General features: G+C 48.3%; 1 protein-coding gene across 1 annotated transcript in view; it reads right to left on the reverse strand.

Moving 5' to 3' along the window:
• Positions 1-899: 899 nt before the first annotated feature.
• Positions 900-26,799, reverse strand: part of LARP1 (La ribonucleoprotein 1, translational regulator) — a 57,521-nt gene continuing 31,621 nt past the window's right edge. Inside the window, exons 2-19 of the mRNA XM_027081452.1 lie at positions 24,321-24,382; positions 23,996-24,061; positions 22,880-23,054; positions 21,825-21,953; positions 21,541-21,747; positions 21,281-21,443; positions 20,310-20,454; positions 16,396-16,570; positions 16,124-16,293; positions 13,555-13,947; positions 12,649-12,772; positions 12,321-12,526; positions 11,752-11,858; positions 10,760-10,911; positions 8,367-8,511; positions 6,342-6,451; positions 6,043-6,170; positions 900-4,520 (exon numbers count right to left, since the gene is read on the reverse strand). Coding sequence (XP_026937253.1) covers positions 4,311-4,520; positions 6,043-6,170; positions 6,342-6,451; positions 8,367-8,511; positions 10,760-10,911; positions 11,752-11,858; positions 12,321-12,526; positions 12,649-12,772; positions 13,555-13,947; positions 16,124-16,293; positions 16,396-16,570; positions 20,310-20,454; positions 21,281-21,443; positions 21,541-21,747; positions 21,825-21,953; positions 22,880-23,054; positions 23,996-24,061; positions 24,321-24,382 — 2,867 coding nt within the window. The 3' untranslated portion in view covers positions 900-4,310. The remainder of the gene's footprint in view (positions 4,521-6,042; positions 6,171-6,341; positions 6,452-8,366; positions 8,512-10,759; positions 10,912-11,751; positions 11,859-12,320; positions 12,527-12,648; positions 12,773-13,554; positions 13,948-16,123; positions 16,294-16,395; positions 16,571-20,309; positions 20,455-21,280; positions 21,444-21,540; positions 21,748-21,824; positions 21,954-22,879; positions 23,055-23,995; positions 24,062-24,320; positions 24,383-26,799) is intronic.

Consider the following 26,799-nt stretch of genomic DNA (forward strand, 5'->3'; position numbering starts at 1 on the left):
GAAACACTCTGTGGCTTCTTTCAGAGTATTCCCAGCAAGCCGTGGAAGGAATGAATGTCTTCCTCTTCCCAGAGCGGCCCGCAGAAGCCCTGCCCACTGTCTCCTAGCCTCACCTTTGGCCCCTGCGGGCCATCGGTGCTCTTAAAAGTTCCTGTTCACCTGACACAAGGTGGAATTGTCTGGAAAACCATTTCAGATGGGACGCTCAAGTGCCAGGCCCAGGAGACAAACAGCTGTCAGGGAATGAGTAAACAAGGCTCATGTTCAGTTTTGTAATGACACCCCAAGGCCAGGCCGGCATTCAGACTGTTATCACGGCTGGTGCCTGGCCTCACGGGCCAGGGAGAGGCACCAGCGGCTCAGGGGCCGGTCCCGGTGGGAGCGCTCATCCTTCCTTCCCCGGCGTCAATCCTCAGGGCTCCGTGGCCGACCTGGATTCCACAGGGCCAGAGTGTTGGTCCCTCCTTTATACCCCGCAGGGAAGTCTGTCCAGTGAGGAGTCACAGCAACTTGTATCTTCCTGGCTGTGCCCTGACACCATGCCAAGCCACAGCCAGTGCCTGAAGTCCTGGAATTCCAGCTGCTGGAATGGTGTCGCTCTGGTCTGTGGCACTGCCTACAGCTGCCCCATCTCACTTGAGACACGAGGCGGACATGAATTCGAGGCTGGCAGAAGCTATCCGTATCTCCGAGGAAGCACCTGGAAGCACTAGCAGCCGTAGAAGCTGTGTCGGAGCCCCTGCCCTGGGCAGACTCCCCGACAGCACAGTGGCAGAGCCCCGCAGAGGTTTCCTGTGCACATCTCGAGCGCAGGCTCCTCTGCATCTGCGGTCGGAAGGAGAACCAGGCTCCACCCCACACCCCCAACAGCTGCACCCCTCATGGGAGACCAGCCAGGCTTTTGCCTTTTCAAGTTTTTATTTTTATACATTTTTTTGTATTAAAAAGAAAAGCATAATTACCACAAATTACAAACGACTAAAGCAGGACTAGAATAATGAATGAATCACTTCAGCCTGGAAAGCAGATACTCTCAATAATATTAATGTTATAATACAAGCTCATTCAAGTATTTTACATTTTTTTGTCCTTGTAAGTGTGATATCCTAGCACATGGTAAAGATAACGTACTATGAGCATAAGGTGGAACCTTCTCCGCAAAGCCGGTGACAAGTTTTCCTCTCCAGTCAGAAATGGGCTGTATGCTCTTATCTTCTCTGCCTCTGCTATCAACACGGCTGAAGGAGAGGGTGGGGCTGGGGCACATCCCGGGCCCTGCGCACACAGGAGAGACCTGGGGCCCCCGCTCAGGAGGCACCAGGCGATTCAGACCGCTCTACCCAGGCTTCTGGCAAAAAACCACCACCCTCCCTATAAGCTAGTTGTCCTTCTTGCCCCTCCTCCCCACTGCCAGGGCTTTCTGAGCAACTTTCTTTTCAAAAACCAATCATCAGGAAAGGGAAAAAAAGAGCTACAATAGAACAAAACAAAAACATAACAACTTTGACACGGGGGGCTCTGCACCTGGATCTGAGCCCAAGGGGTCCAGGCTGGGGCAGGGTCGGGCAGCCCCTCTCTCCCGGTAGTGCCTTTACTCCCAGATTCGGGAGAGCACAAGAGAAACCTGCCCCTTAGCAGGGCCGAGGTACACAGACCTTCTGATGTTTGATGCCCAAAGGCTGTGTTGGCATGGACCAATCTTGGAAGGGAACAGGATGAACAGAAGGATTTGGGCAGGCTGTTGCTTTGTGTCTCCGATCTTGGATCCCCATGGAGGATGGTGCTTGTCACAGATACATCGGTCCTAAATTCAAGTGTCTTCAGAAAGTGAAGATGTAAACTACTCTTTGCAACATTAACTCCGAACATGTTACAAAAAAAAAAAAAAAAAGGAAAGAAAAAAAGGAAGAAAAAAGCCCCCCCAACCCCAGCCTGTGTTGAGATGACGTCCTCACCTCCCCACCCAAAAGGGGCTTCCTCTTTGTGGGGTGTCTGTGGGGAGGATCAGGGAGAGGATGGCAGCCCCCTGGCCTGGGAGTAAACTCTAGATAAGAACAGCCTTTCCCCATACTCCCAAGGCTTCCTTGTGCCCCCAAACCCAGCAGAGGACAAACACTGAGGTTTCTGTGGTGCTGGATACAGTACAGGGCCGAGCAACCCAAAGGAAAGAAAGAGGCAATGAAGGGAAGGAGGAGGGCGTCCAGTGTCTGGCACATTGTGGGGCAGGCACCAGATTGGGCAGGGAGAGGCCTCAAACCCCACTGTCAGAGCAGAGACCAGACACTCATCCTTGGCTTTCGAGACAACCGGCTCACAGGAACTAAGATGGGCTTCCCCATACTAACTGCTGGGAGGCCAGAGATGGGGGAGGGCACAGGCCAAAGCAATGAGGTGCCCAAGACACAGGGCAAGCCCTAGCCAGCCTGAGATACTGTCTCCGACTCCCAGCTTTAGGGCCCGACAGAGGAAGCAGTTGACAAGGGCCAAGAGGCGTGAGCACATGACCACCACCACCCTGTGGTGAGCGTGTTGGCATACCCGCACCCAGCCCCGTTTGTGAGGGTCAGTTTTGGGTCACCCTCCCTAGCTCTGGATGCCAGGAGACTCCAGCCATTCCACTGTCATTCACAGCCCAAGTCAAGCAGTCAGTGGCTGGAGAAGTCAGGTATACTCTATGTCCACATATACCTTCCTGCCACAGGGCTTCTCCAACTAGCAGGACCCCCCCCCCCTCAAAGCCTCCTCAATCTCTCGTTCCCAGGCGGGGTCAACTGGAGGGTGGGCAGAGATGGCTTGCAGAGGGGGCGGGGCGCAAGATGGGGATACCCACCCAGCCCAAGGGAGGAGAACGGCATCTCTCTCCACCTTTTAAGAGACAAAGCCTCCTCGAGGTCTCAGAGATCTATCAAGGGAACGCAAGAAAGGTTTCCAAGCCTCAGCTGCCAAGTGTTCACCTTTCCCCTCTGAGGTGGGGGAGACAGTCAAGCCGAGGACGAGTGTGTCCCAGATCCAGGCCAACGCTGTCCTCCAACAGTCTGAAGCAAACTTGGCCTTGGCGTTCCAAGGGTAGGATGAAGGGTGTCACGGCAGGATGGGCCCTGGCGTGAGGCAACAGCAAGCAGAGCAAGGACACGACAGTGGCAGCAGTGTACAGACACGGGACGTCAGCTTCAAATGATGCAACAGCGGAGATATTCTGGGCACGGCTCTGATCTGAGCCGCCCCCACTCTCTTGCCTACAGGCAGGAGGCACTGTACATGCAACTCAATCCAGAGACAGATTCTAGTCAATCCAGCCCAGGCACATCCAGAGAAGGTGGGAGCTCTTCGAGTTGACTCCACCGAGGAAAACAGGCATTTGGGTATTTCAGATTCCCACTCCACAATAAGGCAACTTTTAAAAAAATACTATTTCCAAGAACAAAACAAGAAAATTCCAAGGGTAGGGGAAAGACATCACTTTCTGTGGATTAGGTGGGGGTTTTCTGATGGTTTTTTTTGGTCTTTTATGGTCGATTTTGTCTTTTTTTTTTTTTTTTCTTTTCCATTTTCCCAAGGATGGAAAGGTCAGAGAAAAATAAAATAAATCATCTTTCAATAGTCTCTTCTGGTACGAGCAGCGTCTCTCTGGGCTGGGGAGTAAGGGGCATGGGGGGAGGGGAGTGGAGAGAGGCCGAAACCTTCCCCACCCCCACTGCTAGATCCTTTGGTTTCCTTCTCCCGGAAGATGGCAGGAGGGCGTGGTAGGGACAGCAGGGAGAGAACAAGGTGATGGCAAGCCCCAGATGATCAAGGGGCTGGTGCTCGTGGGGCCCAGGGACGCTGCCAGAGCCTTCTGTGAAACAGTGCTGGGCAATGGGGCCCACAGGGCCTTTCTGTGGGCTGCATAGTTGGCTGGCGGGGGAGCAGGACGCAGCTGTGGATGGGGACCAGGGTTGCGGCCTACCAGCCGCGGGCAGGGCTGCAGAGTGATTTTGGTAATCCAGACAAACTATCAATAATTTAAAACTTGATATATATATATGTATATATATATATATATATAAAAAAAATTTCCCCCCTTACCCTCCCCCCCAGAAGAAGCTAGGATGTGAAGAAGAGCCATGGAGAGAGAAGAGGGAAGGGGTGTGTGCAGGCTCCTGCCCGGGGGCGCCTCTGATGGCCCAAGTGGCGTACACGCTGCTACTCAGCACAAAGGCCCACCCTAACGACTCCAGGCCTGTCCCTCCTCCGTCCCCTCTCCTGGGACTGGCCCCCGACTCTCGCCTGCCCCCCACCCCTCCCCCCCAAAGCCCAGGGCTAAAGGGTTTTCACTTCCCCAAAGCCTGTGCGTCCGAGGGCTGGCTTGTCCATTTAGCGTCTTCTCGGAGGGGCTGGCCGGGAGCTGGTGCGGGGGGCTGGCCGACCACGGCGGAGGGCCTGCCGGAAGACTGGGAGGGGCACCGCCTCCTGCCCTCGCCGCTGCCACCTCCTGCTGCCACTGGGTGTCGCTTGTGGTTGCCCTCCTCACCCATGGGGGGCTGCAACAGAGGAGGGAGTCAGAGGTGACGAGGGAGCACTACTACCCACACCCCCTTCCTTGCCAGAGCTGTCTAGAGAGCCCCTAACTTCCTACCTCCCAGTGCACATGATGAGTAGGTTTATGACCCTAAAAGCTAGTCACCCGTTTCATTAAGCACATCTCTATGCCAAGAGGCCAAGCCTTGTGCTGGTTTATGCACATTCACTCCGGTGGTCTACACCACCCTTTGATGTAGACATGACCATCTGATTTCACAGATGAGGACAGCGAAGCATAGAAAAATAATTTGCCAAGGGTCCCAGAGCTTTTAACTGGTAAAGACAAAATCTGGACCAGGCCCATCGACCTCTGAAGCCCAGGCCTTTATCCATACAAGTTTCTGCTCCCCTTCTGAGAAGAGGTCACTGCTCAGGAGATGGTACATGGAACGTGGCATGCAATATGCTGCAATGCCTCCGCTCAGAAGGCCCAGATGCTCCTGGGGACCGCCTCACGCCCCTCAAGGCCCTAAAAAGGACACTGATCTTGAGAGTCAGACCGGGATCCAGTCTAGCCTCACCACTGCCAAAGATCCTGTAATAACCCCGAGGACACTTCCTTCCCTTTCTGGGAGCCAAGAGTGGAGCCCTTCTTGCTCTACTCCCAATAGGTCTTCCTATTCTCTGCCCATGTACTCCCCGCTCCAGGCCCAGAAAGGAGGAAGACCTTAAGGATGGAAGACAACGGACTCATCTTTTTGTCAGGACACCTGAGCAGCGCTGCCACTATCTCACTGGCTGGCCATGGGCTCCAGTTCATCCACTGCTATAGTGATGATAACGGTAACCCTGCTTGCTTCATATTATAAAGGTTAAATGAGGTCAGTGTAAGTGCCTAGCGCTATCAGTGTCAATTTTTAAATAAATGTGAGGACTATTATTTACTTCTATTTGCCCTTTTGCTAAAAGGTTTCAAGGGAATAAGATGACTGGCATATCCCTACTACATTATAATCTCTCTGAAGGAAAAAGTTTTACTTATCTCCGGAGTCCCTGAAGCACCTAGCACGGAAGAGGAACCAGCAGTAATAACTTTGACCCACCACTGGATGTCACTGTCGAGTCACTGCTCCAAGAAGATGAAGTGGGCGGAGCAGGGAAGAATAGGACATATTTTATAAACTTCTGGGGTTAGAACTGACCTCCCCCAGAAAGACATTTACCTTGGGTACTCATCCTGATCACCTCTAACTAGGGCACAGCAGCAAGGAGGGTTAGAGATAATAGGGAAAGAGCATTATGATGGTTTAGCCACATCCACCATGGGAAAGGGAGGAAGGAGCAACCATACACCCTCCAATTAGCCTTCACTACCCAACTTCTCACACCCTCTGTTTAACAAAGAAACTGAGGCCCAAATGCGGGCGGGAAGGGTCCCTGAGCTAGTGGCACAGCTGGGATCAAAATCCAGGTATCCTGATGTCTGGTCCAGTTTTCTTTCTAGGACAATCAGGGTGGGAAAGAGGAGAGACATCCACTCACATCCACTCGGAAGTCTTCAAGACGTCGGAATTTGCCGAGGTATTCTTGAAGTTTGGGGTCAATGTCCAAATTTTTGGCTTTGGAATATTTCAAGAAGGCCCAGAACTTCTCCAGCCCATACAGCTGACCTGCAGGGAAAGAGGAGAAAGAGGTAGAGAGAGACTTGGTTCTGCGAAGTTGAGAATTGAGAGGCTCAGGAGAGGGAGGTATGACATGATACAGACAAGCCCAGGCAGAGCTAGGGGCCGAGAAGACTGAGATGACCAGGGCTCGCAGAGCCCCAACTCTTTGACTCTTACCAGCTTCATAGTCCTTCACGGTTTCCTCCTGAAAGTCCTTAAATATGTCCAGCCGGAACTTCTTTTCCAGGCCATAACTGTAGTATCGAAAAAGGCACTCCAAACCATATCTGTAGAAGAACACAAGCCAGTGAAATTGGGACAGTTTCTTTATCTGTAAGACAGGAAATGCACCTGGATGATAGATGAACTATGAAACAGTTTAAACACATGGATTATTGAGAAAATGGTAAGCATACTTTGAGAAGGCTAACATTTAATGCTAGTCTAAATGAGTCCAGCATTAAATGTTTGCCAAGGGTCAGCAAACTGAGGCCGAATGAACGACAGCATCCTGCCCACACCCATTTGCCTATGAAATATCACTGGGTGCTTTCTGCTACAAGAGCAGAGTATTTGAAACAGAGACTTTATGTCCCACAAAGCCCAAGATATTTGTTGTCTGTCCCTTATGCAAAGTTTGTCAAGCACTGGCATGAACTCTCTGCAAAGCCATTTGACCATGCCAATTAGTAGGTTTCTTCATTTACCTCAGAAATTTCAATTCTAGGAACATACACCAGGGAAATGACCAAAAATGTAGACTAAGATTGTATAGATGTACAAAATTGTTCATAGCAGCATTATTTTGAAAAATTTAAATGTCTTAGAGAAGCAATTAAGAAAAATCATGGTAACTTAGTACAAAAGAATAATATAATCTATTAAAAATTATAATGGGGCTTCCCTGGTGGCGCAGTGGTTGAGAGTCTGCCTGCCGATGCAGGGGACATGGGTTCGTGCCCCGGTCCGGGAAGATCCCACATGCCGCGGAGCAGCTGGGCCCGTGAGCCATGGCCGCTGAGCCTGCCCGTCCGGAGCCTGTGCTCCGCAACGGGAGAGGCCACAACAGTGAGAGGCCCGCGTACCGGGGGGGAAAAAAAAAAAAAAATTATAATGTAAATATACTACTGAGAGATGTTTACAATATATTATAAAGTAGAAAAAACACATTTCAAACTGCTATATGTAGAATAAACCCACTGTTGTAAAGAAATATGTAAAATGTATATCTATATATGCACACATAAAGTCTGGAAGGGCACAGACTACATATATTAAATATTATTGACACTGGTTATCTTTGGGAATTGGGATTTTCAAATGATCTTGTCTCATGTAACAACTTCTGTAAGAAGGCAAAAAGGTTAAGTATTTTAACAACATGGAAAAGTGCTCATGCTTATAAATGATAAATAAGACATAAAAAGGCATTCCTTGCATGACCTAAATGATAAATAAAACATAAAAAGGCATTCCTTGCATGACCTAAATATACATAATATGGCAGAACATTAACACTGGCTGTCTCTGTACTGAAGGACATTTTCCCCCAGCTTCTTTAAACATTTCTGTCCTTTTCAAATTGCTTACAGAGAAAACATTTTACTTGGGAGAAAAAGTGTCCCTTCAAAGGTTTTTGGGTTTTTTTTTGAATAGCAAAATGTTGAAAGCAACCGAAGTATCTATTAATAGGAGACTAGTTAAATAAATTATGGTACATCTATACAGTGTAAGACCATACAAGCTATAAAAAAAGAACAAGAAAGTCATTTATAAATGGATACAGAATGACCTCTAAAATATAGCCTTAAGTGAAAAAGTGAGGTGCAAAATAATATCTAATGGAGGCCATCTCTTGTGTAAACAAAAGAGGTGTGTGGGGAGACTCCCTAGGTCTGTTCTTGCTTACATAAGCAAAGTATTCTCAGAAAGGACTCACAAGAGTCTAACAATACTGGCTGCCTGTGGGGAAAGGAACTAGACGGCTGTAAAACTGGGATAAGGAGACTCCTCACTCGCTACATAACCTTCCGACTTCTTTGAATTTTGAATATATTACTCATTCAAAGTAATAATTTTTTACAAAGTACATGAAATATATATACAATAGATTTCCAATTACAGTTCTGGAAGTAGACCCAACGGAGAACCCTCACCACGCCCCCAAGCCCCAGCCAGAGCCTTCACCCCAATCCCACTCACCTGTAGCCTTCTTTGGCATCCTCCAGAGCCAGCTGCTTGAACTCCTCATACATCTTTTTGTTGAAGTGATCTCGGAGGAAGAAGGACCAGAAGCGGAAGAGAGTGTTCATCTCCTGAGACTGGCCAATGCCCAAGCGTTTCCGCTCTGATTGAGGAGGAAGGAGGAAAGATGTGTTTTACAGCCAGGCTGCCTGTGCTTCAGGGGACAAATGATCCTGGGGCTCAAAGACATCGGTCTTTTCTCCTCCCAACTCCCTTCCTCATCACCTGCCCCCTTAAGTGTTTGGGGAAGTGTTTATTGAGGACTAACTACCCTGCGTCAGGCTCTGCTGCTGGGCACTGGGCCTGAGCACCCCCAGAAGTAGGTGGCATCAGCTTCAGAACCAGGTCATCCTGGTCTAGCTCTCCACCTCAAAGGTTACTGCTCTCAGTGTAGTTATATAACAAGGAAAAGCATGAACAAATAATTTGTGTACTCCAACAAATTATATTCTTCACTATATCATCAGTACCGATTATTTCAGCAGTCCTACAATGTTAACGAGTAAAAATGGTACCATTAAAAAATATATGTAAAACACCCAAGAAACAAAAGGAAAAAACAGAAAAATCTAATATCACTAAAAAATTAAGAACCTTTGTTCTTAAAAGGACATGATCAACAAGGTGAAAAGACAACCCACAGAATGGGAAAAACTATTCGCTAATTATGTTATCTGATAAGGAGCTTGTACTTAGAATATATAAAGAATCATTACAACTTAATAATAAAGACAAACAATCCAGATAAAAAGTAGACAAAGGATCTGAACAGACATTTCTCCAAAGAAGACATTTCTCACAAATAGCCAATAGCACATGAAAAAATGCTCAACATTATTAGCTATCAAAACCGTATCAAATCAAATCAAAACCATAAAAAGATATCACTGCATACCCACTAGGATGGCTATACTCAAAAAGATAGACTATAACAAGTTTTGGGAGGATGTGGAGAAATCAGAACCCTCATACACTGCTGTTAAGAATATAAAATAGTGCTGCCACTCTGGAAATCAGTCTTGCAGTTCTTCAAAAGGTTACACAGAGTTACACTATGATATGACCCAGGAATCCCACCTCTTCCACTCAAGATAAATGAAAACCTATGTCCACACAAAAACATGTACAGGAATGTTCAAAGCAGCATTACTCATGATAGACAAAAAGCAGAAACCCAAAATGTCCATTGATTGATGAATGGATAGACAAAATGTGGTACATCCACAGTGGAACGTTGTTTGATAATAAAAAGGAATGAAGTTCTGATACATGGCACAACATATAATGAATCTTGAAATTATTATGCTAAAGGAAAGAAGCCAGTCACAAAGGACTACATATTGTATGATTCCATGTATATGAAAAGTCTAGAACAGGCAAATCCATAAAGACAGAGAGCAGAGTGGTGGTTGCACAGGCCTGGGAGGAGGTGGGGAGGTGGGGGGGGGGGGAGTGACTAGTAAGGGGCACAGGGTTTACTTCTAAGGTAATGAAAATGTTCTAAAACGGATTCTAGTGATGGACGCACAACTCCTAAATATACTAAAAGCCACTGGCTGCACTGTACACTTTAAATGGATGAACTGTATGGTATGTAAATTGTATCTCCATAAATTACACACACACACACACACACACACACACACACACGAAGAGGGAAGTAAGGTAGATGAACCAAGCATTTAGCAGCCTTGTTTTGCTGAATAAAAGGGGATTGAGTGACTTAATAACTCCAAGTGAGCATTCAGATCGACTCTGAGCATCTTTAGAAACAACCTGACAGAAACCTACAGTTAAAAGCTATCTCCTCTGTGATGAAAGGTAACAGATGAGAGCGTCTAGAGAGGCTCTCCTTGCAGTCTCATCTAGAGCAGGGGTCAGCCATCTCTTTTTCTGTGAGAGGCTGGAGAGTAAGTATTTTAGGCTTTGCAGGTCACATATGGTCTCTGTCATAAATTCTCTCCCTCCCCATCCCACAAACACTCAAAAATGTAAAAAACTGTTAGCTCCAGGGCTGTACAAAGATAGGCTGCTGGCTGGATTTGGTCCACAGGCCGTCACTGTTCTAGAGAATATATGCTGTCTCATGCACACCCTTTTGTGACACTGGTGGTCTTGCCAGACCCAGGAAAATTCTTGGTATTTTTTATATCAGTAGAGAAAGATCAAGGAACAGGAATGTTCTAAGCACCAGATTCTTTTTGCCTCCTGTATTCCAAAACTACCTGGCCATTATGTCCTATCACTTCTTGCTCTGAGGTTAGAGAAAATAGTCACCTGCTCCACCAGCCCTTACACTGGATCTAAGTAGTGGTCCAGGAAGCTCAGCCCTCTCGCTCTGTGCTTCTTACCGTTAAGGCAGCGCCTACGATACTTGTGGTAGACGTGTTGTGTGAAGCCGTTTTCCTTGAGCAGCTCGTGGGAAGGATGCTGGAACTTGGGCAGCGATTGAGGGGTACAGCCATAGCTGCCAACCGCAGGCGTGCCTTCTGAGGGGCTGGAGCTATAGAGACCATGAAACAGACAGTGTCACCAGGTTCCTCAGACCTGCCAGCCATCAAATAGGAGGGGCCTCTCTGGTCTCTTCCAGCAGCCAAGATCCAGCCTCTCACAGTGCAACAAACAAAGAGGCCCAGGTACTGTGCTAGGCCCGTAACTTATCATATATATCCATGGGTCTCACTCTTTGTACCGACCTTTGGATGCTCTTTTAACAAAGAGGTCACTGGGGCTCACAGAGACTGGGAGTCTTGCCCTGGGTCACAGAGCTAATATTTAACTTCCCAGATCTGTACAGTGCCCAAACCTGAGCTTTTAGCCATTTACTTATCCCGTGTTAACATTTGACTTTCCTTAATGAGCTGTAATGGGTTAACCCAAACGTATTTTTCTTAAAACCATGCCTATCTTTGCAGGGAGTAGACTGCACAGGTCAGTGGCTCCCAAATCTTGCTTTGGAACTGAGAACACTGGGGTAGTTTTCCTGAGAAAAAATAAAAAGGAATCTGGGCCCTACTCCCTGAAGCTCAGTCAGGAGATCTAGGGTGGGGTCCAGGAATCTGTATCTTTATTCAACTCCCTAGCTGTCGTGAGGGAGGCAGCAGACACCCACTTTGGAAATCAACTGAGCCGCCACACTTCAGAAGGCAGCCTCCCTCCTCCTGGGGTCTGGATTAAGCTCTCTAGACTCTGCTCCCGTTTTTTGGATTTGGATGAGGGCACCTTCCTTAAATTTTCTTTAATTTGCAGACCAAAGACTTTCTCTCTTCTTGGTCCCATCAATGTCACGGCTCTGCTGCCCGCCCTGCAGTCAGCCTGATCTCCCTTCCCCACTGTCCCATACCTTATGGAAGCAGTCCGGGGCCTGTGCTCGCGGGAATCCATCACCCAGCCCACGTGACTCTCCAAGGGTGGGTTCGAGCTGTGTCTGGTCTTCCTTTTCCGAGGCATCTGCAAAGGTCAGTCCGGGACTCGTTACTAATTGTACTCATCCAACACTGAGGAGCATCAAGCATTTGTAGGACTAAGATTCCCTCCTAGGTGTGAGTTATCTCACAATTTATAAAGCATTTTCATGTCTATTGTCACATGATGTCCACAGCTGTAAGCTAGGAGCTGACACGCCTACTTCACAGATGAGGAGATCGAGGCTTGCTGGTGACATGATCTGCTCAAGGACCCACACCTGGTCAGTCCTCCTTAGGCCTTACCATGGCTACATGCGGCCACCACTCCCACGCCCAGTCCATCTTGCAGATGTGTCACTCAATCCTGGTGGGCCCACCAGCCTAAGAATACGGAGCAGGTGGGGGACGTGCCACTTTCTTGGCTCAAGGCAAGAGAGAGAAGCAGAGCCCTGGAATGCAGTGAAGTGAGCCCAAGACTCTTAGCAGCTCAGCAGGAACGCCTCACCTTAGCATCTAGCGTCCGACCTTCCTTCACCACTGGATAAAACCGTGACGTCTGGCTTGAGTCTTTGAGCTGCGGTGTCCGGGGAGTGCGAGGGGTCCTGGCGTTGCGATAGTTTGGCGACTCTGGGACAGTGGTTGGTAGAGAGCGGGCAATGGTGGAGGGCTCGGGGGCACCAAACAGCTTGTTGGCCAGGGCGTCAGTGGGAACTGCAGAGGCAGAGTGGGGACAGTAAGCAGAGGTAGGCCTGTGAATGCCTGTCCCTGTAAGGCCCCGTCGGACGGCTCCAGACCCTCCCACCCAGGCCAGGGTGGCAGGTGTCACCTCTCACCTTGCTGGAAGCGAGGTGGTCCAGGAGGGACCTCTTGGTTGGGATCCACAGGGGGCTCAGGGGTTAGTGTATCAAACTGCTCCCGACTGATCATGTTGACTTTCTTGAAGTTCTCGACTTCTTGCTGCAGAGGATACGAGATTGGGGTGGGGCAGCGGGGGAGGGATGCTGGTAAGAAGACTGCCCTAGCCTGTTTAGGAATCAAGACATGCAAGAAGCTGAAGAGGGCAGCTCCTGCGACCACATACATGGAATTCTGGTCCCCAGGCTCTCAGCTGCCCTGTCACTATGCCTCAACGCCAGGTACCCAGGCATGGGTGTGCTAACCCAGAATGGGGGAGTACTTGCCCAGCCCTCTCTGCAGCAGCACTGAGGTCAGGACTCCGGTTCCCCAGGAACGTGCTGTAGACTCCCCCACCCCGATTCTCTTCGGGCAATTCTCTCATCTCCACCAAACACACTACTACTCACAACAGAGGCTCACCAAAGGCCAACCGACCCCCACACATACCCACTCTGTAAACACCTACTATACCAGTTTTGACTGTTCCCAGGTAGCAGTGATTTTTTAAAAGACCTATCTTTCCTCCACATTTCACCCTCAAAGCAAGTTCCTCAAAAGGCTTTTAAACTTTTATATATGCCTAACAGAAATGACGATCCAAGTCTTATCCTATTCCTCACCAAAGTGGCTAGCCAACTTAAGACATTAAACACGGACGCTCAAGAAGCAGAGTGACCAGCTCTTACACTGGCACAGTCCACCGTTCATGTCGAGCATCACCCCCTTTTGTTAGAGGAGGATGCTGAGGCTCTGTGCCCAAGGTCACACGGCTCGTCAGCCTTCCCCTTCCACACGTTACAGGCACCCCAGGCCCCACCACCACTGCTAGGCCCAAGACTCACCTTGATCTGGGAATACTCGGGTTCAAACTTCTCAGTCCACAGGTCCTGCTCGTAGTAGAAGAGACCATCGTTAATGACCTTGGCCAGCTCAGCGCTCATCTTGGCACGCGAGGTGTGGTTGCCTGTGCGGTCCCCCCCCGGGTGCCGGCGCATGTAAGGTGGCGTCTGGGTGACAATGAGGATCTTGTTGACATCCCGGTCATCAATCTCATAGTCAGAGTCCTCATCAGACCAGGCGGTAAAGGTGTTCTTCCGCCCATCCATCTGCTCCATTTCCTCGTCAAACAGGAAATCCAGTTCCTCTTGCTCGTCTTGATCCTTGGACATCAGCTGCTGAGAGGGCTGCTGCTGAGGCAGAGTAGTCGGGTGGAGGAACCGGGGCTCCTCTGACTTCTAACATGGGGGCAGACCAAGGAGAAAGGGAATCACCAGGGAATCACCTTATACCAGGCCCTGTCGCTGTGCCCTGGGAGAAGCCCTGACCCCTCAACATGGGACTGTTACAACTGCGGCCCTGATAATGCCAGCAAGTCACAGCTGTCAGCCTCGGAGTCAGCCTCATGGAAAAAGGATGTCCCGTACGAGTCCAGGCTTCTCCGCTCACAGCTCACATCACAGTCACTGATAAACACTGAGATAACAACTTCCCTGCACGTAGGAACTGCACTCTCATTTACCTCCACAGCACCTGGCCTGAGAGTGGGTACAAGTTCAACAGGCTGATTCATCCATTTGTCCATCCCCAACACCTCCCAATAAACTGGAAGCTTCATCAGGCACGAACCACAGCTGCCTTGCCTTCCATCCTATCCAGTACTTAGACTGGGATCTAGCAACAGCACATGTTCAACTACTTGATAAATGGGCAAGTACCCACTGGTACCAGGCCCTGTATGAAGACGCTAAAAGCAGAAAAAGAACAAGACCAGGTCCTTGAATTTATGGAGCTCTCAGTTTAGTGGGAGAAGAAGTCAACCAACCAACCAACTGCAGTGTGTTATGGTGAGGACTATAAATAGGCCTCGTGGAGCACATAGGGAGTAGCACTTAACCAGCTGGGGGTGGGAGTGGGGACAGTCGGGGAAGGCTTCCCAGAAGAAGTGACTATGAAAGGACGCGCATAAGTAAGCCAGATGAAGGCAGGGACAGAGACAGTGAGAGGCAAAAAGAAAACAAACAAAAACACAGCATGTCCCAAAGGCAAGAGAAAACAAGACTGTTTTCAGCCAAAACAAAGTATTCCAGAGTGCTGATAGGCTGAATTTATCTGAAATTTTGGAAGTAAAGCATCTGTCTACCCCATAGTATATATCTAAACGTCAATTCCCTGCTGTGCAAAGCGCTTTCTGTATAAACTCTAACCCTATTCTCTTTTGGAAGGTTCACGATAGGTCAGGTGGGAGTGGGGGCTCGAATTCTGGAATGGGGGCTAAGCACGGGTCCACCTTTCCAAAGCCTTTGCAGTCTGCAGCACTGAACTGAACTCTGTCAGGTCCTTGTGCACTTACTACCCTACCCTCTCCTCATGACTCCAGCCTAACCTCTGACACTTTCTGGAAGACCGCAGCCAGAACAGGCTAGGAAGTCGGGGTATAAACAGGAAGGGAGGAAGAAGGAGTTGAGGGGGGTGGTCACAATGGAAAAGGGAGCACAGAATTCCATAAACCCAAAGTCCAAGGTCACCTCTGAGGCCTCCTCACAAGCCCCAGACCAAGAAGGTCTCCAAAGAAGGGATGGCAATGGGCAGGTGAATGGAGCAAAAGTCTGCTCCTGAAAAAGGGGCAGTAATTTTAGTTTGAGATTGAAACACTTCTCTAACAGGGGACTAAATGTGAGCTATTTATATATTGCTTTACTATTTCTAAAGCAGTCTAATCCCTCCTTACTTCCATCCGAAAACGGAGAAAATGAAGCCTTGAGATATTAACGAAGCTTCCCAAGGTCAGCAGCCAGCAATGACAGGAGACCTGTGTTCTAGTCTAGACTCTGTCCAGACTGTGTGTCTGCTCCCCATCCCTTCCCTCTTCAGAAGGTCTGAGGGGCTTATATATGGGACAGTGAGGACAAATTCAGGGGGAAGGCACTAAAAATGCAGCCCCAGGGATTTAGATGGGGTCAAAAGAACAGCCAAGGGACTTCCCTGGCAGCCCAGTGGTTAAGACTCCGCTTTGCCACTGCAGGGAGCATGTGTTCGATCCCTGGTCGGGGAACTAAGATCCCGCATGCCACATGGAGTGGCCAAAACCAAAAAGAACAGGCATGTGTTAAGAAACACTTAATACTTAATGAGACACTGCTGCCAGAGGCTGCATCATCTCCTCCTGTGAAAAATGCCATTCAGGATCTCACGGAGCTAAGGTTGTCCTGAGGGGTGATCCCCACTGGAAATGGAAACAGGCCATATCAGCCTTCCTGCGGTCACTGGTGACCTCCAGCTCGCATTACAACCCTGAGCCACCCAGCTTGCCTGCCAGCCTCTACAAGCCCAGAGCTCTGTGCCTTTGCAACACCCCTCCCCACACTCCAGGCCAGGACCCTAGAACTCAGGTGCGTGGCAGGCCTCACTCACCTTGGGTCGTGCTGGGGAGGGCCGAGGTCTTTTCTTCACTTCAATCCAGTTCTCAGAATCCAGGTCAGGGAGGCTGGCAGACAGGCCCTTGGGCAGGGTCTTTAGGTTGCTGACCTCCTCTGTTTTAGTTGGCACTGGTGTGACAGCACGGGGAGAGCCAGGCGCCGACTCTAAAGGGTGGAAAGGGGAGATCCTCATCCCTCCAGCCCTCCTCCTGATGGCCAGAGGACAAGGGCAACAGGGAGGCATCCACATGCCAGCAGGGTACCTACCTGTCTCCTTCTGATAGTGCTGGCGGGGCACAAACTCTGGGCAGTTGAGAAGCTGGGAGAAATCAGTCTGGGAATAATCCACTATTGGGGGACCAGGAAGAGGCCATTTCTCTGGCTCCTCCCTTCGGCGGACTTTTTCATCAACGATCTCCACCACCTTGCTGTCCTTTAGGGCCTGCAGGGGAGAAAGAGGGAGAAGATGCAGAGGAAAGACATGGACGGACTGAGATCTTGGAAGCTGGTAGATGACTGAGCCCCATGAGCTCAGGGGTAAGTCCAGTGCTGGCAGGAGTATAAGAAAACTGGTACCATCTTCCATGACCAGCGGACGGGTGAGATGTTCAAACTTGTAGGAGGGTACCAACATGAAAAACACACCTGCCCTTTGACCCTGCCATTCTACTTCCAGGAATCAGCCCCAGAGAAATACTTGCACAAACAGGTGACAACATAAGATCTGGATACAAGGCCATTCACAGCAACACTGTCTGTAAAAGGAAAAAACTGGAAACTACCTATGCTTGCCACCACATAAGCAATTTAAACCAATTATGGCACATCCATTCAATGGAACACTATTCAGGCTTTAAAATCAGCTTCAAATGTGCTGAGGTGGTAAGAGTCACAAAAAAGCAGGTGTAGGTCAGTGAGTTTAAGATCCCATTGGGGGACTTCCCTGGCAGTCCAGTGGTTAAGACTTCACCTTCCAGGGACTTCCCTGGTGGCGCAGTGGGTAAGACTCCACACTCCCAAAGCAGGGTGCCCAGGTTCAATCCCTCGTCGGGGAACTAGATCCCACATGCATGTTGCAACTTAAAGAGTTCACATGCCACAACCAAGGAGCCCATCTGCCTCAACTAAGGAGCCTGCCTGTCGCAACTAAGACCCAGCGCCACCAAATTAATTAATTAAAACGAAAAAAAGACTTTGACTTCCAATGCAGGGGGTGAGGGTTTGATCCCTGGTGGGGGAGCTAAGATCCCAAATGCCTTGAGGACAAAAAACCAAAACATAAAGCAGAAGCAGTATTGTAACAAATTAAATAAAGACTTAAAAAAACCCAAAAAGATCCCATTGGTGTTTGAATTTTTTGGTGTTTGAATTTTTAAGTAAAAACATACAAATGCACACAAATTTTTCTAGGATTCACAGGTAAAGTGCTACAGGTGTTTATCTCTGGGAAAAAGGGTGAAAAATGGAGCGGGGAGAAGAGTTTCCTTTTAAAACTCTTTTAGGGGCTTCCCTGGTGGTGCAGTGGTTAAGAATCTGCCTGCCAGAGCAGGGAACACAGGTTCCAGCCCTGGTCCGGGTAGATCCCACATACCACAGAGCAGCTAAGCCCGTGCGCCACAACGACTGAGCCTGCGCTCTAGAGCCCGCGAGCCACTACTGAAGCCTGTGCGCCTACAGCCTGTGCTCCGCAACAAGAGAAGCCACCGCAACGAGAAGCCCGCGCACCGCAACTAAGAGTAGCCCCCGCTCACCGCGACTAGAGAAAGCCCGCGCGCACAGCAACAAAGACCCAATGCAGTCAAAAATAAATAAAATAAAATAAATGAATTTATTAAAAATTAAAAAAAATAAAAATCTTTAAAATGGAAGAGGAAAACATTTTAACACGTGACAACATACTGTGTTGGTGAGGCTGAGGAAGAGGCACTCTCATATACTGCTGGTGAGAATGCAAAAGGCACACCCACTAGAAAGGGAATCAGGTAACAGCTAGCAAAATTACATATGCATTTGCCTTTCAGTTCAACCATCCCACTTCTAGAAATCTACACCAAAGACACGGGCTAAAACATGAAAAGATTATATATATATGCACCTGTAAATAAGAATGAGAGTACCTTTCTTCTACTACTACTACACGGTCAGCTCCCAGATATATTAAGAGAAAGCAAAAAAAGCGTGAAGAAATACATGTGCTATATGTTACCGTTCATCTAAGAAAGGGGAAGTATATAATACCCACAGAGGCATTTACTTCATTTTTTTAATAGAAAGATTCAAGAAAGGTTGCTTATAGTAAAAGAAAGGGAAAAAGGTGTAAATAAGAAAATTTTAAGTCGGGCTTCTATGAACATACCATCTGACTTTGGAACCACATAAATGTTTTCTATAAATGTAAAACAAACATGAAGACGTAAGAAAGCAATCCCCAAAACGTGAAAGCAAAGCGAAGCTAATGAAACTAATATATATTAAGTTAAAGAAACAACCACAAAAAAATTATTTCAAGTTGAAAATAGTCACTGACTGTATAAATAGGAAAAAAAACTTTTTAGGAGTAGGAGAGGTACTATAAGTATAATGTGTATAAACTGTAGAGTAAAACAAATGAATAGTTATGTTGATGTTGTTAGGAATTAGGATTTTTGGCATGGGAGAAAGTAGTAGTTACAGATTAAAGATACTTGGGGTTATGTGTATAGACCCTATAGAAATTTTAATAGAAATTATCAGTACAATCTCATGATGTATTTTATTAAAACAAACAAACAAAAAGCTCTAGAAACATCGACCAATCAAGTAGCAATAAACACCGCTACAACTCAAACTGTGTTATCTAAATACCAAAAACACCACTTCCCCAAAATAGAGGACCCAGAGTTCCTTAAAAAAAACGGCCAAGTTCAGATCTGGGACAGGAAATGTACAAGATGAACCAGGGTCCCACTGGCCAAAGACACAACAATTTGATTCAGCATAATAACTACAATAATTTTGAAATAAACAAAATGTTTGAACCTACAAGTTTGTAATGATATTAAATGATACTAACACAAAAAAAACAAACTCAAAACGCACTGTTCACCTTTGAAGGTTATTAGGGATCAGCTCATAATTCTGAAAACTGGTTAACAAAGGAAAAGATCAAGCACTTATCTGCCCTTCCTGTACGAAGTATATACTTCTTGGTAACCAAATAGTTGATAATGCAAAGTACCTCCTTAAAGAGGTATTCCAGCTAACAAATAAAGACAGATTGACAGAATATAAACATTTTGTAGTCCCTAATGAAGTAACAGGCAGTGATTTGCAGTTTTTATGGCAAAAAAGAGCACCAAGTGAAGCATTAAGTGACATCTGAGAGAATATATCACTATCTATAAAGTATTCTTGACGAGGAGGGAAAAAAACAAACAATCAACCAAAACCTGAATCTCATCAGGCTTCTCAAGAACCAATTTACAAAAAAATCTGGAGTACAGAAGAACATGTGAAATGATACCACTCTGTCCTATGGAAAATTCTACAAGATATACAATCTAGCATATGCAAAAAATAAACTGCAAGGAAAAAGAGAGGGAGAGGAGGAGACTTAATATGACAATAATATTGGTCTTATCTGGATCCTGATTCTCATAAACTACGAAAACATTTTTGACAAGTGGGGTGAATTTGCAACTGATGAGATATTTGGTGATATTAAAAAACTGTTAATATTTTTACATGCAATAATCATATACTGATTATTTTTTTTTAACAGGCCTTTATCTTTCAGACACAGATACTGAAACATGGATGAAATGTCAGATTACCGGAGAGTTCCTTCAAAGTAATCTGGGAAAGGGAACATGAGGAGACAGATGGAACAAGACTCGCCGTGAGCTGACAGATGCTGAGGCTGGGTAATGGGCTCATTATACCATTGTGTCTACTTTTGTAAATTTTCCATAATAAAGGGATGGGTGGGGGGAGGGGGGGGAGAGAGAGAGAGAGAGAGAGAGAAGGGGGAGGGGGAGGGGGAGGGGACGGGGAGGGAGAGAGAGGCTGGCCAAGCCTTGGAATCTTAGCGTAAGTAATGAGATGAGGACTCTTCCAGGGTTTTCTGCCTTGGCCCAAATTCCAGCTCCTTAAGTAAGGACCTTTCTTTCCTCTGCACCCCAGCCCCAGGGAGAGAGACATACCGCAAAAATGAGTGAAATGTCAGTGGTAAGGGCCTGTACTCGGTGGAAGGACGCAATAAGTGTGATGGGAAGGAAACCGTCAGCATCCATTTTCCGTCGCAGGAAGAAGTCTCGCTCTAAATTGTCCACGCTGAAGTAGTATTCACTAGGTGGAGGGGAGAAGAAGTATGATTGCTTCATCATTTGTGAATATGCCTTCCTTGTTCTGTACACTCCAGGAAGCTCACATAGCCTCTGACCAACCCTGTCCCTACTGTACTTAAGGTCCTAAAGGCTGAAAAGAGATGATGTTATCCTTTCATGGCTCCCTAACCTTGGGTCAAACTTCTCTCTGCCCTTCAGCCTCTTTGTATGCCTGACAAGCTCCTCATCCTCCTTTAAAACCCAGTCCCAATACTGTTGGTCACTTTCTCTTCTGTTCCTGAGCCACTTATCACACTCTTCTGCAATGATCTACTTCCTTGTATGGTTCCCCCACTGGACTGAGAAACAACATATTAGAGAGGTTAGGAGTTAAGGTTTTGCAAATTAGACAGAAATAGACTCAAATCTGTGCCTTGTCACTTACCAGTTAGGCAAGTGACTGGGCCTGTATGCTCATCAATAAAAAGGGGATAAAACCCAGCTCATAAAAATTAAATAGACAACCACAGGACTAAATAAGAGAATGCCTATAAGGCACGGAGCACTGAGCCTCACCAATAATGCTAGCGTTCTCAATGCTGCCATTACAAATAAAGGGATAAAGTGGAGCAGAATCTAGACATTTTCTCTCCTTTTAAAAAAATTAACTAATTAATTTTTATAATGGTAGTACAGTTCTCTCAAGTTACCTTTTTCAGGTCCAGCCAGAGGCAGCAACTGCTGCTAGCACCAGAAGGGCCTGCACAGCCCTACTCTACCAGGCTACCATCCTCGGGCAGCCCCCAATCCTACCCATGTCTCCAGGAGGAAGGCGCCTGTCCACTTACATCTGGCGTTTGATGTAGTCTTTAAGCAGCTCCTGGTCCACGCTGTAAAGCTCAGTGCTGCTGACATTGTCAAAGTAGTAGGTGATGTTGTTCATGTACTTGGGGGTGCGCGGCCCCTCTGCACCGTCAAACTTTCGGTAGCCGAACTGGTAGTCAAAATGGGCTAAGGGGGAAACGGGTGTCATGAGGGAGAGGATATCCCTGCCCGCCCCCCACCGCACTCCCTCGGACATCCCAGAGCCCAAAGGGGCCTCACGTACTTCGAGTGCCACCCCGGCCGCGTCCCCGGCCGCGACCACGCCCCCGTCCACGGCCACGGAAGGAAGCCCGCGCCCCACCAGCCCCATCACTCTTCACACTCGATGTCTCATCCTGGTCGTGCCAGGCAGGCTCCGATTTGGTCTCTGGTTGCCAGGCTGGGGTGGGGGGGGCCACGGGCACGGGCACGTAGGTGGCAGGCTCAGACCCTATGGGGAGAGGGGGCGCCGGGTCAGGCCTGAGGAGGAGCCCCATGCCCAGGCCCTCCGTAGTGGGAGGTGCATACCTTTGATCTCCCCGCGGTTGGCAGGTGTGTGTCGTGGCTCTGGCGGGCGAGTAGGGCGAGAGACCAGTTTCTCTCTGGGCACTTCAGGCTTCATGTCTATTTGCAACGGAACCCACTTGTGTTTGTTCCCTGGAGGACAGCATGGGTACAAGAAAGGCTTGAAGGAGAGGTCCCTCCTGGCCATCCCTACCCCCAACACTTCTGTCCCCGTCTGGGGTCTCAGGCCTGAATCACCATCTGGTGACCTTGGGCAGATTCCTTTCCCTCACTGGACCTCATTTTCATCTCTAAAATAAGAAGGTGGTGGACTTCACTGTGATGGACACTCTCGGTTGACTCCTAATATCAACTTCTCCACCGTCAAGAGAACCCCCTCTGGAACCAGACACATGGCAGCCCAGAATCAAGACTGCACCTTCAGGCTCCCTTAGACACGTGCCGAAATTCTACCCAGGGGAACTGAGTGGAAGCAGTCAATTCCAGGGTGAGTCCCTAAAAGGCAGGGAGCTACTCCCCCCTTTCCCCATCCTGCTAGGTGGAGTGAGTCATCTGGAATGAGAAGAGCCAACACACAGCAAGACAAAGGAATCAAAGAGCTGCACCTGGCCTACTTCCACCCAGCTCTCAGGTGAGAGAAATAACCTTCCATCCTGGTCAGACCCCCTGTTCCTCTGGATATGTATGAGAGCAGCCAAACCTGTACTCTAGCCAGTTCAGCCAGAGCAATGGGAACTCCTGCCTTTTAAATGAAATCTAACACGGGACAGCAATACATCAAGACACACAAAGAACACTCTGAGGCAGAGACCCCGCCCCCATCTTCTGCACTGCTAGAGCCCCAGTGCTGAGGACAGGGCTTACCAAATGCTTGTTAAAGAAAAGGAACTGATGGACAGATAGTTGGAGTGAAGCTTGCTGACCCAGTGGCCTACACCCATCAGCCTCCCAAGGACATCTTGCGGGGGCTCCTGAGGTTGCTCCAGCAGCCCTGGCGTTCCGACATTTCTTGGTTCTGCCCTACCACCTTCTCCCGAGTCCTGATCCAAGCCACTCACCTTTCTTCTTCTGCCCGCCTCGCTGGTAGTCCTCATCCCCGTTCTTCTCCTCCCCCGATTCATCTGATTTGGTTTTCGGGCTCTCCTTACTATCACTCCCCTCTCCTTTCTCCTGTTCCTTCATGTCTTTTTTGGGTGGCAGCTTGCGGGCAGGCTGAGACTTGTGGGACTGTGGCTGCAGCGGGAAGTAGAGGAACAGGGAGGTGATGTGAGTCTGAGAGCCTCTTGGGATGGGAAAGAAGGGAGCTCCCTGTCACTGGAAGAACGGGGTTGAGGAGCTGGAGCATGTGACGGCAGGTTGGGCTGCATGTATTCTAAGGTCCTACTTTCACACCTGAGATGCTTTCGCTGGCAAGAGTTGTCAAACAGGCAGGAGGTAGAGGACAACCTGTCTCTCCAGCTTCCTTAAGTCTAAATGACAGAGACAATCCCCAGGGCCGGGGCTGCGGCCTGCAACGGGCAATTGTTTTACTCCCTACAACAGGATCACATAGTTCAGGTCACCTGTGGGACGGAGGAGATGCTGGCCCCTGGTCTGTCCACACCAACCCTGCTGTGAACTAAAGGCCAGTGTGGCCAGAGCCAGTGAGGGACCTAGCTGTCAGCCCAGAACGAAAGTGCTGGGAAGGAGAGGATGGACCAGGAGTCCATCTTCTGCTAGGGCTCAGGAAAGCTACATAAGCTTCCCCATGACCTGTGGTGTGGAGGCGGGTACCTGGCCTAATGATCACCTACAGGCAATCCAAGTGTAGTGATGGAGATCACAGGCTTTGAAACAATACAACACACCTGACTTCTAATCCCCACTTGGCCATTAAGGGCTAGTAATTAACCGTCCCCAGCCTCAGTGGCCTCATCTGTAAAATGGGAATTACTGAAGGACCTATCTAGAAGTCACTGAGGGTTAGATGAAATGATGAAAAAACAGCACTTGGCAGTCCCTGACACACAGCAAGGGCGCAAAGAATGATTCTTAGCTATTTCAATGTTGCCCATATGGTACCAACCACTCCTCTTAAAAAAACAGAAAGGTAACAGCTGAGGCTCTGAAAGCTTGAGGCCAAATGTGAACATGTAGACAGAATTCAAACCTGCCCATCCCTCCCACAGACTCACCTGCACACTCTTGTGGGCTATCTCTCCAGGTGTTGGCCAGTTGATTGCATCTCCAAAGTCACCAACCTGCAAGGCACATTCTATGAGGGGTAACCCTGCCTCGACCATTCAGGCCCTCATCCAAAATACAGCTCCACTGAGAGATCAGAGGCCAAAATCAGTCTGTCCACGAGGACCATCCACAATGTAGAGACCCAGAAAAAGTGCCCCTCCTCTTCAGAGAGAACCCAGAAGTACCTCGCAGTCCAGAAGCACTCACTACAACAGAAAAGAGGCTCCCACCTCCAGGAAGTCCCTGCTTGGGTTGCCAACTCCTACTTCTTACCTTGCTACCTTTGCGCTGTTTAGGAACTGCTGCCCTCACCACCCTGGCCGGAGCAGCATGTTCTGTGGGAACAAGAAGGGAGGGAGAGTTACGCAGAGCCCATGGGAGGGGCCCACAACCACCTCCTCAGTCTCATCACTACCCCACTCCACCAAACAACCTGCAGGCTCCCAAAGGAGGAAGACGCGGTGGGGACGGGAAGGACACATGCTCAAACACCTCTTTCTGAAGAAATCATGGCAAGTGCGATCATGGAAGCAGCAAGCAGCCGAAACCCCGAGAACTCAACTCGGAGGACCCTCACCGCTCTATACCCTCTTGTGAAAAAGGGAACTGAGTCCATGCCAGGGTTTGCTCTGTAATTCAGGGCTCCCGAATCGACCCAGATTCCATAAAGGGATCTGAAAGACCCTCTCTGGCTCTAACATTCTAGAAGTCTGTGTGTGAGCAGACTTAGGAAGGCAAGATACAAACCCTAAGTGGGCAATCCAAGGACCTCTTCTAAGCCCCACATGTCAGGGCCAGCCCTGTCCTCAGTGACCTGTGGTCAACAGAAGAGTGAGCCATTCAGAGAAGATGTGCCTGCCTTCCAAGTTTCTAAAGAAAAAGTGAGACCCCCATTTGACTCAATGGTTCCACCTTTAGGGATTTATCCTAATGATACAAATTAGACAAGTGTTTAGGGTTATGTGCAAAGATGCTGAAAGGGCTATTCATAATTTCAAAAAAACTGAAAACAATACATGTCCAATAGCAGGGAACTGGCTAAATAAAAGTTCAACAACTTTTAGAATGGTCATAAAAAGATAACGATCTCTACTGATATGAAAAGATAAACACAATAAATGAGAAAAGTTATAACCCTAATTTTGTAAAGTAAATAAAAAACGTATACGTACACATACACACAGTAGAAACTCTAGAAGGAGATATAACCGAGTATTACCAGGAGTTAAGTAGTATGTTTACAGTGACTTAATTTTGTTTGGGGTTCTCCAGTAGTTTCAACAAGGGCAGACCGGGATTTTTATTTTTTTATTTTTTTGGCTGCACTGCATAGCTGTAGGATCTTAGTTCACCAGCCAGGGATCAAACCCACACCGCCTATAGTGGAAGTGCGGAGTCTTAACCACTGGACTGCCAGAGAAGTCCAGGGGCTTTTTAAAAAGAAAAAAAAAAAAAAAATTTTTTTTAAGGCAGTGGCTCTAATAGGTCTGACCCTTCCTACACCTACCCTTATTTTTCCAACTTGGCTCTGAAGACCAAGAGTTTCTGAACCCTTCCTCCCCCAGAGATCCATGGGAAAAGATACACATCCTGGGGCTCTGCTCACCCACTGCTCGCCCGTCACTTTGCCTCCATTGTTGGCCAGCCATGCCAGGGGTCAGGAGCTGCCCCCAGTCCCTGAGCAGAGAAATTTGTCCAGCTGGTCTCAGAAGGAACGTTCTATGCCTTGATCAGACGCGTGTACCCTTAACGAGCAGAGAGAGTCCTTTCCTGACTCCTAACTGTAAGGCCACTGCATTCTTGGCTTCTACCCCATACCGGAGCCACTGCCCCTCGAGACACCCCATATGCCACAGGAGGGCTGGGGCTCTGTAACCCAATCCACAGCATCCCCCATTCCCAGTGCTGAGCAGTGGAGAACGAGAAAAGCCCTCTCAGTCCCAAGAGGATGAAGCCCTTAGGCCCAGAGAACTACTTACTCCACACTGATTTTCTTGCTAATTCTGGTTTGGCCCAGAGAAGGCTAATACCACCTAGTTCCCTGACTAGGACCAGCAGGGGCAGCCACGAGAAGATCACCTCCCTCAGCTACACACGAGCTGTGACAGCAGTCACTTCTGCAGGGACCCAGCCTCCACACCCCAACAGCACCGCCTGCATGCTACCAGAATGAGAGCATGCCCAAAGGCCTGCAACATCAACTTCATCAACACAAAGTTGGAAAAGAGGATCAGTCAGAGGGCCAGGTGTTCCTGAAAACTACTGGAAAAGGTTTAAGGCAAAGTTTTTCAGGTCACTGTCTATTTCCTCTAATAAAAACTCTTTCAAAATTGCGAGGCATCAGATCCTGTAATCACCCTGCCTGACATTCTGTTCACCAAGATCACAAAGGGACATGGTAAAGTACTAAAAGTTCAGTCTCCAATTAATGGGAGCGCTAAACTGCCACTGAAAGAGCCCACTGATTCCCTACTCCCCCACAATCCCAAGCTGACCAGGGGAACGTGACAACACGGGGGTTAGGGGCACCCACCCCCGACATAGTCGAAAAATCCAATCACACATCATGTGGTGCTTTTACTGTTGAAAAAAACCACATATAAGTGGACCCACACAGTTCAAACCTGTGTTGCTCAAAGGTCAACTATATTTTCTATACTGCTTGTTCCAGAAAGATCCTAAAGCTTATCTTTTGGAAAAAAAGCTGCCTAGAAGGGCCAGATCTAGGAGGTCTAAGGAGCGGGAAACTAGG

Source organism: Aethalodelphis obliquidens, unplaced genomic scaffold, assembly GCF_003676395.1.
Source record: "Aethalodelphis obliquidens isolate GAN/ISIS:26980383/991018 unplaced genomic scaffold, ASM367639v1 scaffold45, whole genome shotgun sequence".
Classification (NCBI taxonomy): Eukaryota; Metazoa; Chordata; class Mammalia; order Artiodactyla; family Delphinidae; genus Aethalodelphis; species Aethalodelphis obliquidens.